The 13,616-nt window shown below is 52.4% G+C and overlaps 1 protein-coding gene across 1 annotated transcript; it reads left to right on the forward strand.

Annotated features, from left to right (window-relative positions):
• Positions 1-670: 670 nt before the first annotated feature.
• On the forward strand, positions 671-2,408 carry LOC125909219 (interferon alpha-inducible protein 27-like protein 2). Its single transcript, XM_049612249.1, has 4 exons — positions 671-748; positions 915-944; positions 1,446-1,607; positions 2,188-2,408. Exons 1-4 carry the CDS (start codon positions 703-705, stop codon positions 2,388-2,390), a joined length of 441 nt encoding a protein of 146 aa, XP_049468206.1. The 5' UTR covers positions 671-702; the 3' UTR covers positions 2,391-2,408.
• The last annotated feature ends 11,208 nt before the right edge of the window (positions 2,409-13,616 follow it).

Consider the following 13,616-nt stretch of genomic DNA (forward strand, 5'->3'; position numbering starts at 1 on the left):
CCTAAGTGGCTCAGTCAGTTAAGCGTCCAACTTCGGCTCAGGTCATGAGCTCACTGTTCTTGAGTTCGAGCCACTAATCGGGCTCTGGGCTGACAGCTCAGAGCCTGGAGCCTGCTTTAGATTCTGTGTCTCCCTCACTCTTCCCCTCTCCTGCTCCTGCTCTGTCTCTCTCTCTAAAATAAATAAACATTTTTAAAAAATTTTTAAGAAAATCACAAGAAGATAAAATGTATTTACAGCACTGTCCTATTAAAAATCCGCATATATGTGGATTTATGTTGTTCAAATCCATGTTTTTCAGGAGTCACCCGTATTTTTTCTTCACATTGTTATCTTTCTTTCTTTATCGCTGGAAACCATTTCTCTGTTGTTCAGATGCTTTAGGACGCTTTTCTCTTTGACGGGGCCACCAAGAAGGAGGGAAACCACCAGCGGGCAGAAGAGCCAGGGGAGGAGGGGGGGCTCAGCTGGAGGGACAGGCCAGCGGAGAAGCAGAGGAGTGGGGCTGCGGGGCGGGGCTTGGGGGCTGGGGCGGGGCGGGGCGGGACGGAGGGTGGGGCGGGGCGGGGCGGGGCGGGGCGGAGGGCGGGGCAGGACTGGCTCTGGGTTTTGCTAGGGGCTGACCGCGCGGAAGGGCCTGCCCCGCGAGGGGCAGGCCGAGTTTCCATTGGAAATCAGGAAATCACCCCTGCTGGTGCTTAGATGTTTCTAGAGCTCCGCGAGGACAAGGAAGGCGGCACCATGATGAGTGAGTCTAGCTTTGCAGGGAGCTGGCAGCCTGGGCTGGGGTGGGGGGCAGGCCTCCCGGACCCCCAACCTAGGACGGGCCAGACGCCCCGCTGTTTTCCTCCGTTCCCTCCACCTATTACCTAGCTAACTCACTCTCCGTCTCTCTTCCCTTTTCGTGTCCCAAGAACGGGCGGCTGCCGCCGCAGTGGGAGGAGGTGAGTCGCTTGGATCCCGTGCGTCGCCGGGGAGGGGACTGCGGAGATGCGGGTTGGGAGGGCCGCCGGGGTGAATGTTAGGAGCAGAGAGCCGCGCTCACACTGCTCCCGGGAAGAGGACGCCTGATCCGGGGCCTGGCTGCACCCTTAGGCCTTCTAACGAGCGCGTAGAGATTTCCTTTGACTGGGGGTGTTGTTGATACAAACTGCAGTGGTATATTTCACCTCCCACATTTACACACCCACGCACACACAGTGACGGGCAGTGACTTCCCCGGTATCTCACTGCCACTTCCTGGGTGGGCCTCCCGTGACCTCTTTGTCCCCCACCTGACTCCACATCCCCCCCTTTCTCTTTGCTTTGGGACACCCCCCCCCCCCACCAACGAGTTGCCGTGTCCCATCGATGTTCAGAGCAGACAGGCCCCTGAAACTGCCAAGGAGTTCGGGAGGGGTCCCTTCCCCTGGCCCGCGCCCCGACCCAGCACCTGTTCCCCGCAGTCGTGGCCGTGGGGGCCGTGCCCGTGGTGCTGGGCGCCATGGGCTTCACCGGGGCGGGAATCGCCGCCTCGTCCCTAGCGGCCAAGATGATGTCCGCCGCCGCGGTCGCCAACGGGGGTGGAGTCGCCGCGGGCAGCCTGGTGGCGACGCTTCAGTCGGTGGGTAAGTGTTGGGTGGGCGGTGGACAGGTCGGGGGAGGGGTGGGGGAGGGCAGGATAGTGGGGAGAGGAGCAGAGCCAGGAGGGCGTTCACCCCAGAGGCTAAGCCTGAGGGAGGGCTCAGCTCCCTCCAGTTCCGTGGTTCTCATCCTCCCGGGTCCTTTGTCCCTCACTGTCCTCTTTCTGGCTCCTTTTGAGTGAAGTTTGGTGAGAATGGAGGGGTAAGGGGCTCTGAGAGGGAGAAGAAGGGAAGGAGCCCAGGGCTCTGGGTACAGCCCTACCCAAATCTGACACGGGGGTGGCCTAGGTGGGTCCTTTCCCCTCCGGACCTCAGTGGCCTCCTGTGTAAGGTGAGGGGACCGGTCGCTCACTGGATCTTTGGCTGACTGTCCTCTGTCTCTAACTTCCCATAGATTCACCCCCTCTCCTGTCTTTGCCACCTCCAGCATCGTCTCCCCAAAGTGGAGCCCTGGGGGTTTCAGAACCTAGTGGAGGGATCCAGGTCTCTGGGCCTCAGACATCCAGAGGGGTCGGGGCCACTGGCCACTGCAGGTTCCAGTACTTACCCTCTGTCTATTCCTCAGGGGCAGCTGGACTCTCCACATCATCCAACATCCTCCTGGCCTCCATTGGGTCAGCTTTTGGAGCCTTGCTTGGAGGCTCAAAAAAGGAACCTTCTTCCTCTTCCCCAGAAGAACCCGGGTCTGAAGGGGAACAGCCAGGAGAAACTGAATCCCAAGTTCAACCTCCAAACCCCCCGCTCAGTTCAGAGAAACAGGAGAAATAAAAATCATGTGTGGATGCACCTCCACGTCTTTGCTCCTTGCAGCCCTGTTGGGGGGGCGGGGGGGACTGGAGTTTTCCAAATCACCCCATCCTCCCCACCTGCCTTGTAGAGGGGGTAGAGGCAGGCTAAGCACAGAATCAGTTGGCAGGAGGCTTTGATTCATCCTAGTCTCACAAGCGATGACCACATCCAGGCTGTATACACCCAGGACCATTCTTTGGCCTTCTGTGGGCCTCACTTTCCCCCCTCATTTAGTGATGGGGGTTGACAAAAGTTCCCATTGGGCAGCTGGGGTCAGGGGTAGCCAGGATACATATTGAGCCACTGACGACAGAGCACTTTGCCCTTCCTTATGTATGGACACTAGACATCCTGACTTTGAGGTCAGGCAGGGAAAGGCCAGTGTCTTGCTCATATCAGGATGTGAGCAAGACACTGGCCTTTCCCTGCCTGACCTCAAAGTCCTGTGGGGAGGCTGGCAAGCAAATCACCGGGACAACTTAGTATGTTGAATGTCACAGTGGGGCTCTGGGCGCTTCCAGGCAAGGAGACTGAATCACTAATGGTCACTACGCCGTGTCTAGAAAAATCCTCCAATTCCTACCCTGGCAACAGGTGCGATTGGTATCCCCTGTTTCCACTCAAGTCCACAGTGAGGGCTTACTTCCTGCCAGAAAGGTCTCTTCTCTGGAGTTGCTGTTTGTTTTTAAGAATGAGATATAACATAAATAGAAATAGAAATTCTACAACTTCTGCTTACACCCCAGTAAATAGTCTGGGGGCCTCTAGGGGCACCCTCTGCATTTTGTAGACTCCCACTTGTGGACGTATCCAAAGGAGAGGCCACTTAGGATGTAGAAAGCTGGAGAGAGCGTCACTCCCAACCTACAACACGAAAAATCCAGACAACCTACTGTCGTAGACTCTGGGTCTGGAGTTCAAGAGAGCGGACGCAGGATTGCAATGTGAGAGAGGCTAATGTCCAGGAGGAGACAAGAGCCCCGAAGAAGGGTCTTCGCTCCGTTTTTATTAAGATCGGAAGGCTTACAAGCGTGATGGACGTGCAAAGAGAGACAATGAAACCCTGACCATTAGCTCATGGGCGTGAGGGAAAGGGGGTTTTGAAGATATGCGGTGTTAGGAGTTTGGGTCAATACAAAACAAAATCCTGGCACTGGGAGGAAGGTTGTTTACAGCAGGCATGGGGCGCCACCTCTGTTTACCTCAACTGGCCTAGGGGACAAGAAAGAGCATGCTACCTCAGGGTCAACAAGGCACCTTTCTTTTGCTATTAGTTCCTTTCCGGGCAACTCCGGCTGCTGTGGTCTACAGTCCTGTTTTCCTGTTTTGGTCCTTCCTGTGAAAGCACCTTTCTGCGATTGTGCTAAGTTGGGGAGCATTTCCGCCCTGAATCCCTAATCTTGTTCACCTCATTTTTGATGCTTTCATCCCAAGGCTTTTCTATTCCTATACCTTTGTCCTATACTGGCTGGCCTTTGCCCTGTTGACCCAATCTTGTTTACCCAAACTTGGGTGCGTTCATCCTGTGGCTTTCTAACTCTTTACGCCTTGTTAACCCATCGGCGCAGGCTCAGGGAATTCTTCAGCTCGTTCCCCCACGACCTACAGAAAGCAATTTTATAAAATGTATATCAACTTTAAAATAAAAATAAATAACTTTTCTTGAACCCCTCAGAGCTGGCCGGTCTGCTGGGTGCTCGCAAGAAAGACTTGTGGGTAGGCAGAAACCCACAGAACACTTCCCTTGCGGAGAGGAGGCTGGGGATGGAGGCAGCTACAGCCTTACCTCCCTGCTCCCCTGGGGGACGAGAGCCTCATGCTGCTGGGGGTCGGGCAGTAAACCCCTAAGCTCCCAGAACGCAGGTGAAAATCACCGTAGATGGAGGGGGAGAAAAGAAGAATACCTCCACCCCCAAGGTCGGGGTGCTAAACCCTCCGGGGCGCAGAGAGAACCCACCCACCACCGGGGGAGGGACAGAGCTACTGAGAAAATCCCCTCCCCAGACTTGCCCAGACTGAGGCCGGATGGGACCGCAGAGAATGCCACTGTCCCCGCCGCCAGCCTGGCAAGTAACAAGCAACAGACGTCTGCACGGTTGGGGGAGCAGGTGTCCAGGGAGACCCTCTCTGAAATGCACCCACCAAAAAGGAAGCCTAAAGCTGAGAGTGGAACAGACGCTGAGAAACACCAGCTCCCAAAGGAAACACAAGGTGAAGCTAGTCCCATGGTAGCCATAGCAACACCTAAATCCACACCCTGTGCAACTTCCGGTAAGACGGAGCTCCCGGGTACTCCTAGGGGAAGAGGCGCACTTGTCTCCTGACATAAATACTGTTCACTTCCTGGTCTCCACTGAGCTTGCGCAGCGGACGGTTGGAGCCTTGCCCCCGTACCCCCTGGCACTCACCCTCTAGCCCTTGCTGTCCCCTACTGCCAGCGCCGATGACCCCTTCCTAGGCCCCCAGCCCTGGCTGACAAGACAGGCTGGAAGCAGGGTGTCGGCTCCCGCAGAAGAGACTTCAGCCAATGATGGGTTTTAGTTGGGGATGAACACCCCTCAGGTGGGACAACTCAGGCCTGCCCTAGACTCCCGGGGGTCTCCCAGGGGTCTCCGGAGAATCGAATCTCAATTGCCCACAGTGCAGACTCACTCATGAATGGACCCTTTCATGGCCGCGGGTCTTTCTCCACCTCATCTTTCATCCCCTCTTGGTGCCCCCTAGGGTCACCTCCCAAACACACCGCTGGCACTTGAGTCCTCGTGGTGGAGCCTCAGCCCAAGACAACGTCCCTCCCTCTCTTCAGGCCACTCGGGAGCCCCCAGGGCTGAACCCAAAACAGCCACAGTGCTCCATTAGACTGTTCCCGAAACTTGGCTGTGTTCAGGCCTTATTCATCTCCTTGCTGCAGAATGAGGCTCACACAAGAGCCACTGCAGTCTGTCTCACAGTGACACCCCCCCCCCCCCCCCTGGTCCGGACTGGACCGCAACCAGGTCCAGATCTGTCAGCTTTCCAGCAGAGAACACAGCTCAGGCTCTGAGGCTGGTTAAGGATTGTAGGGTAGGTCACTCAAACGAGGACGGTCCCTAAGTTTTTGCAACTGTCAGGAAAAAAGCCTGGCACAATTTCAGTTTGAAAAACGTTCCTTCTCAGGGCACCTGGCTGGCTCTGTCTGTTACGTTGTCTGACTCCCAATTTTGGCTCGGGTCATGATCTCACAGTGCGTGACATTGAGCCCCGCAGCGGGCTCGGTGCGCCTCTCTCTCTGCCCCTCCCATGCTCATGCGCACACGCACGCACTCTATCTCAAAATAAATAAATAAACATCTGTTAAAAATTTTCAAAAAAAAGACAAATGTTCCTTTGCAATTACCTTTTCCTCCAGAAAATCGCTGTTACCAAAGACACTCGAGAGAGTTGGGCTGGGGCTGGCCCAAAGATGGCTGAAACTGGTGAAGTCGTCCACCTCCCCCACCCTACCTTGAACTTCTTCAGCAATTTGAAATGGTTTGGTTCATCAGGTAAATAATTTTATCTCCCTGAATACAGGCTGGTTGCTGGAGGAGGCGGCTGGGAGAGAGCTGGTGGGCAAGAAGCCAGGTCAAGGCTCCCAGCTGGAAATAAGCCACAAAGCCAGCCGTTCTCAGCCTGTGGAAAGATGCCCATCTTCAACAGCATCAAGAGTTAGGGACTCTGGATCATTTCTTCACAAGTTCTTTTAACAAGATCTATAAAACAGGGGCAGCAAAAATCTTGGGGTGCAGATTTTATGTGATGAGTCATGGGCAATGTCTTGACCGTAATAGATCTGTTAATTTTTTTAAAGTGTGTTTACTTATTTTGGGGGGGGGAGGGAGGGACAGAGAGAGAGGGAGAGAGAGAATCCCAAGCAGGGGCTCCAACTCAAACTGAGAGATCATAACCTGAGCCAAAAACCAAAAGTCGGATGCTTAACCGACTGAGCGACTCAAGCACCCCATAGTAGATGTGGGTTCTTTTTTTTTTTTTTTTTAATTTTTTTTTCACTTTTTTTTTTATTTTTTAGGGACAGAGAGAGACAGAGCACAAGTGGGGGAGGGCAGAGAGAGGGAGACACGGAATCCCAAGCAGGTTCCAGGCTCTGAGCTGTCAGCACAGAGCCCGATATGGGGCTCGAACCCACAAACTGTGGGATCGTGACCTGAGCTGAAGTTGGACGCTCAGCCGACTGAGCCACCCAGGTGCCCCTTTAATATTTTTTAATATTTATTTATTTTTGAGAGAGAATATGAGAGAGAGAGCAAGCAGGGGAAGGGCAGAGAGAGAGGGAGACATGGAATCTGAAGCAGACTCCGGGCTCTGAGCTGTCGGCACAGAGCCCGACACGGGGCTCAAACCCACAAACTGTGAGATCATGACCTGGGCTGAAGTCGCACGCTCAACCAACTGAGCCACCCACGCGTCCCCCCCCCATAGTAGATCTGTTTTTAATGTTATTTGTCTTGATCCTCCTGTTCCAGCCCTTTTAAGTTGCTCTGTGAGTATCCGGGGTGCCTTAGAGGTGTCTCCGAAGTCACTGTGGGGACTCAGGAGGACGGTGGCAGGGCTCCCCTTCTTCTCTCGCCCAGACTGGGTGCTAATGCAAGTCATAGCGTCTCCATCCGCAACCTTCCTGGGCCAGCTACATTCCCCTCATCTCGGGATCCCTCTCTGTGCCCACTGCTTTCCACACTCTCAGACCAGCCACTGTGGTCCCCCGTGGGTCCCTCTCCTCTCAGGTGGGGAAGCCGGTGATGAAGCTGCATTTCGGTCAGAAGGTGAGTGTCTCAGGGCTCGGGGCGAAAGGAGAGAGAGGGCCAGAAACACTGCTGCTCTTTCGTGTCTGAGCCTTCCTAGATGTCTGGTGTCAGGCTCTCCTGCAGGGGTGTGCTGGAAGCCGAGCTACCCAGCCTGAATGGCAGGGCCCGGGCTGTGGACGGACTGGTGACTGCAGGGCGGCCCGCTGACAGTGAAGCTTCTGGTACTCCCGCTTTTAGGTAATTTGGCCTTAAAACTACCTGGGGTATTGTCTGTTGGGGAATGGCCCTCGGCAGGCCCCCTGGAAGAAAAAAAAAAAAAAAAAAACCATTAGGGAAGAAAATAAGATTCCGCAAGAAATTGTGCGGCCTTACGTTTAGCCCTTGCCATTCCCCATGGAGACTCCTCTACTTGCGGGAAGGATAGCCTCATGCATTTGCCAGCAAAGGCGGCCAACGAAGGAGAGACATATGGATCCGAAAGCCCCACTCCGGTAACTAAGGAGCGTATCTATGGACACAGGTCACTCTGACCCCTAGGCCCACCTGGCCCCCCGGAGGCATTCCAGATGGTGATTGAACCTAGTCGGTTAAAGTACAGAATGGTTCATTGGTTCCTAGGTGCACTGTCTCTCTGAGAATGTATAAGGCGTGGGTTTCTAAGGCCCTCTTGGCCCCCTTCCTGGCACCTCGGACCCAGGCGAACGCTTTTGTTCTTTAAAACCACGAAGGGTTCAGGGAAAAAACTAAGAGGTTATGTCCCTGTAACTGTTCCACTTGAGGTGTTGAGAGATAAATGGCCTTTCGTGAGAACAGCAAAGCAAATGCTTTACACATTATAGATAAACATAGATACATGATAAAAATAAAAGAAATTAATCAATAAGCAAAGGGCAGGAGGGGACGTTATGACAAAACAATCATGTTATTCCTTATTGGATGATTATACAAAGGGACAATTTTAGAATTGGGTAACGTTAGAAAAACATAGATGGCGTACGTTACAAGGAAATCATTCGCATATATAATGCCGCGTTTACTGCAATAAATCGGCCAGTTCAACACACTGCTGTTGTGTGTCCATTTTTATTTAGGTTTTTTATTTTAGTTTTTATTTTTGTTTTGTTTTATTTTCACTTTTTTGCCGACGCCGTTCATCCTTCGGGAACCCCCGGACCTGCCGGAGCTGGACTCCGGCAGGGGTGGCTCTTATCCGCTCGGGGACCACACCTTAATCTGGCTGAGACTTTCAATGAGTGCCCCTCTCCCCACGTGTCAGAATGTGAGCATTTCTTTTCCTGGGCTGGTAAGACTCCCGAGAAGAATCTTCCTCCCTTTATTCTGAGCGTTGTAACCTGGCCACCAGCGTTCTGGGGACCTATCGATGAAGGTCGAGGGTCTCAACGCTTGTAGGAGAACTCAGTTCTAGTAAGAAGGTCCTGCTCTCAGCAGTACCTGGTGCCCCTTGTCCCAGAGACCCAGCCTTGCCAAAAATCAAGTGCCAGTGGTCTGCTGGAGGGGATCTCTGGGGATCTATCAGCCTCATTCCTGTAACAGACATCCAACAGACTTGTGCTGGCCCACCGCAACGCCACCTTCCAGAAGCTGAGCCCTGGGGGGTCATCCTGGGCAGAGCTGCCTCTTTCTCCCCTCCTCCACTGACAACTTAAGATTCAGCTTTCTCGGGACTGCTAAGTGGGGAACCACATGGCTGTGTGATTTCCAGCTCCTAATGTAGTGTTACTGTCACCTTCCCGCTCCTCTTTGCCCTTGTGGTTCTAAGCATCTTTGGTCTGTTACTGTCATTTTAGTGGCGTATAGAGAAGGCACAGGTAAATGCAACCCTCTGTTGGACTGATTCCTCTATGGTCATCAAGATACCCAACTGTGTTCATTAGAATATATGTCTGCTTGGTGTGAAAGAGACCCTCTTGACTCGAACAAGGGAAGTTTCTTTCTGTTACTCAGTCATGAGTCTCGGCTGGGGTGTGGGGGAGAGGGTGGCTCTGCTCCTGGGGCCCAGGCTCCTGCAGTCTTGTTCTGCCTTCCTTAAGGTGCTGCTGTCATCCGCTGGTTCATGATGGCCACTCCCCCGCCTGCAGCAGAAGTCGCGGGAAGGGGACGAGGGGCAAAGGCGGGTCCACCGGCTCCCTTTTAACTGCTTATGCCCAGAGCATCGTATACTTCGTTCTACTCATCTTTCACCGGCCAGAAGAACCCAGCTGAGTGAGCACACCCAGCAGCAAGAGAGACTGAAAATGGCAGTCCTTCCCCTGGAGATCATGCACCTAGCCGGAAATCAGGCCCAGCAATCACGTGAGCCAGAAGGAAGGAGTAGACATTGAGCAACTCCCAGCAGCCTCTACGGTGTTGCTGAAGACGCCCATCTGGACAGGAGGCCATCCTAGACCCGCACAGTGAGAATGTGCCTCCCTATGCTCCTCCCTGCAGCATGCTGGCCATCGTGTGCCGGAAGATGGTTAGCCGTGGAGGGGCCTGGCTTCCCCTGATAGCGGGGGCGCCTGCGGGCAGGCAGGGGCCCCTGGAATCTCGCAGGCGCAGGACCCAGAGTTGGGCACCAAGTGAAGCCAGGAATTTCAGGAGTCCTGGGGTTGCCTGAGCGTGTTCATTCAGCTCCCGAGGGAACACCCCTCGGCCTGGTGAAGGGAAAAGCGATAGCAGGCCTCTGCTGCTTTTCTAACCCTGCCTCACAAATGACCACGAAGTCAGGGCTTAAAATAATGCCCAGTTCTTACATTTTAGCGCAGGTCAAAAGTCCAGGAGGGCCTGAGTTCTCTGTCTAGGTTTTACAAGACCAAAATCAAGTGTTCAGCCAGACTGGGCTCTCATTCGGAACCCGTGGTAAGAAACTTCAAATCCCCCTCCAATCCAATCTCTGATTCCTCCTCTGTGAAGAGCAGAGAACATTCTCTGCTTTTAAAGGGTTCATGTGACTGGGCACCTGGGTGGCTCGGTCAGTTGGGCGTCCAACTTTGGCTTGGGTCATGATCTCATGGTTCGTGAGTTCAAGCTCGGTGTTGGGCTCTGTGCTGACAGCTCAGAGCCTGGAGCCTGCTTTGGATTCTGTGTCTCCGTTTCTCTCTGGCCCTCCCCCGCTTATTCTCTCTCTCTCTCTCTCAAAACTAAATAAATATTTCAAAAAATTAAAATATTAAAAAATAAAGGGCTCATGTGAATAGATTAGACACATTCGCTTGGCCTCCCTTCTGTCATATAACTTAACATGATTATGGGAGTGGTATCTTACCATGCTCACATGCCCCCCCCCCCCCCCGGCACTCCAAAGGCGGGAGGAGTATAGAAGGGTGGGGGTCAGGGTGCCTAGGTGACTCAGTCAGTTGAGCATCTGACTTCGGGTCAGGTCAAGATCTCACGGGTTCAAGCCCCGCATCAGGTTCTGTGCTGACAGCTCAGAGCCTGGAGCCTGCTTTGAGTTCTTTGTCTCCGTCTCTCTCTGCCCCTTCCCCACTCACGCTGTGTCCCTCTCTCTCTCTCTCAACCTCAAAAATAAATAAATACGAAAACAAAATTTTTTTAAAAAAGGGTGAGGGTCACTGGGCACCATGCTGAGAAATCATCCTACGACAGAGGCCCCTTCATTTCTTGTTTCCAGTTCCTTGCTTCCTGCCCATCTCTCCCAATCTGCCTCCTCCTCTACCATCCACGCGAGGCCGAGGCAAACCTGGGCCTGGACAAGGATGGTTGCTCCCCAAGTCCTTGGGGCTGGGGGGGGGCAGATAAGGACCTGAACCTCTTCCTTGCAGAGACTCACCTCCTCCCATCACAGCTGCACCAACCTTGACTAGAAACCAAAAGAACATTTTGTGAGTGGATCCATACTGGCCTCCCCTTTGCTCCCTGAGCCTACAGCCCACCTATGGGGAGGGCGCTGCCCAGCTTGGGAGACAGGAGGAAATGACTGCACCTGTCCCCCTCCCTTCTTCACTCGGACAAGGGGGGTTTCTTAGGAAGGTGGCTCCCACAGCCCTGAACTTGGTGAGGATTGCTGGGGAGTCCAATTCCAGATGTAAATGACCTGCCCTGAAGGGATTTGCATGCCTCGACCTCAAGTTATCTGGAGACAGGCTTCAAAGTCCTTGTTTCAGAAAACCCAATTATCACATACAGCTTTTGCTTTGTGGGTTTTTGTTTGGTTTTGTTTTTTGTTGTTGTTGTGTTTTTTTTTGTTTTTTTTTTGGTCTGTCTGTGAATTGGTCGGTTGGCTGTTTGTGGGGAGATCAGAACTTTTTCTTTCTCTCTGCCTTCTAAGGCTGGTTTGTTTCAAACAAAACCAAACAAACCCCTGCAGATGTCTGCTGCAGCCGTAGGGGCTAGGACTGCAAAAGATAGAAAGATGTGCAGGAACGAACTCATCCAGCTCCCCAGGAAGAGAGACTTGGGGTGATGGTAAAAAAAAGTTAAACCAGAGGGGCCACCTGGGGTGTATGGAGTCAGAGACTCAAGAATCAAAAGCCTGGATAGAGGGGCATCCGGTGGCTCAGTGGCTAAGCATCTGACTCTTGATTTGGGCTCAGGTCACGATCTCCTGGTTTCGTGAGTTCAAGCCCCGCGTCGGGCTCTGGGCTGACCACGTGGAGCCTGCTTGGGATTCTCCTTCTCTCTCTTCCCCTCCCCGCCACTCGTGCTCTCTCTGTCTCTCTCAAAATAAATAAATAAACTTAAAAAAATTATTAAAAAATATTTACAAAAAAAAAAAAAAAGTCCAGTTAGAAGGTATTTACTATTCGACATTATTGTTTGGCAGGAAAGGAGACGCCAGGCTGGCCGGGAGCTTGGCCTATCTGGTCCCCTATGTACACAGAAGGCCCATGGGAAATGGGTGCTGTTCGCCTGGTTAGCCCGCTGCTGGGCGCCCCCACTTGTCATCCATGCAGAGGGTGGCCATGTCCTTCCAGAAGCTGCCCCTCCCTGAGGCCTCCTCCCTAGACCAGATTTGCATTTTGATTCTACTTCCTATCCCAGGCTTGAGAGCAACCCCACCTCCTGGTCTAGGGCTTTTGGCCAACGTTCCTTTATTCATACATGAGGGTCAGTGTTGTCTTCCTCCGCGGTTGTTATGATAATTAAACCAATTGGTAAATGTTAAGTGCTAAGCATAGAGAGTAGGAGGGCACAGTGTCTGATAACATCTAGCTTTCTTATTATTTTATGGATTGCTTATCACAAGCTCGGGAGTCCTTATGTTTCTAGCGAACAGGGAGGGCTGCTGGCTGTGGCCCAGGCCCCATTCCTTGTCACACTTCCAAGCACTGAGTGGGGGCCCTAAAGGGGGGGGTTTGTTCTCCAGGGTCAGTTACCTCCAAGTGGGGAGTATTAGACACTCACCTACTGACATTGACAATTTCAAAAACGTGGTTCTCAGTGCAGAAAAAGCAATAGAATAAGGTCGGCAATGCACTATTCTGCATACAAATTAAACTTGCAAACAAAAGCCAACACCCATTTGCAAAAATAAATACGGTATGAAAAACGGATACACATTAAGCATATAAGAAAGGTTGACTTTGGGGGGGGGGGAGTTATTGGCAGGGGAAGGGGGCTAAAAAGAAAACCACAGGCCCAAAATGGCATCACTTAGGTTAAAGTCCCAAGTGTAAACCAAGACTTCACACCCAACCTGACGGCAGTTTCAGTGCCCCAGGAATATAAGCCTTAGCCGGTCAACATGGGAATTTCACTGAGAGCACTAGGAAATTTACTGATGGACCCCTTCCCTTCCCCTTAGGAGGGTGACCTTGCCTAAAACAATGGACTCTCTGCTAATAATTTTTTTTCTGCTCTCTCTCTCTCTCTCTCTGCCTTTGAGAACTTTTCGTGTTCCATAGACCTGCCAGTTGGGATGTTGCCAGATTCATGAACTGACTCATAATAAAGCCAACTAGACCCTCAGTTGAGGGCGCCTGAGTGGCTCAGTGGTCAAGCAGTTAAGTGTTGGATCCTTGATTTCAGCTCAGGTCATCATCTCAGGAGTTTGTGAGATTGAGCCCGAGTCGGGATCTGCGCTGACAGCAAGAGCCTGCTTGGGATTCTCTCTCTCTCTGCCCCTCCCCCACATACGTGTGTACGCACACATGCTCTCTCTCTCTCAAAATAAATAAATAGACTTTTAAAAATTCTGTTAAAACGTACTCGGTTGAGTTTTTGTTATATAACAGAGGTTAAAGGGAAAATAAGCAGCAAGAATAAATAGCTAAGACGGGAGACAGAGCTCCCAGAAACTAATGAAGAAAACAGGCCCAAACTGAAGAATTTAGTTAAAATCAATGCTCTGAATCTGAGACCCCACAGGGGTCTCAAACTGCTATGAAAGCCTGGTTGGACACCTAGGTAAAAACCTAAAGGAGGTAAAGCCAGAAATGGACTCTGTCCCTCCCCGTCTACCTCC

The sequence above is a fragment of the Panthera uncia genome, assembly GCF_023721935.1.
Source record: "Panthera uncia isolate 11264 chromosome B3 unlocalized genomic scaffold, Puncia_PCG_1.0 HiC_scaffold_1, whole genome shotgun sequence".
In the NCBI taxonomy this organism is placed as follows: domain Eukaryota; kingdom Metazoa; phylum Chordata; class Mammalia; order Carnivora; family Felidae; genus Panthera; species Panthera uncia.

Coding starts and splice junctions, on each gene's coding strand:
- LOC125909219 (XM_049612249.1), top strand. CDS start 703: ATGTTTCTAGAGCTCCGCGAGGACAAGGAAGGCGGCACCATGATGA. Junction 749..914: donor GGAAGGCGGCACCATGATGA/GTGAGTCTAGCT, acceptor TCGTGTCCCAAG/AACGGGCGGCTGCCGCCGCA. Junction 945..1,445: donor TGCCGCCGCAGTGGGAGGAG/GTGAGTCGCTTG, acceptor TGTTCCCCGCAG/TCGTGGCCGTGGGGGCCGTG.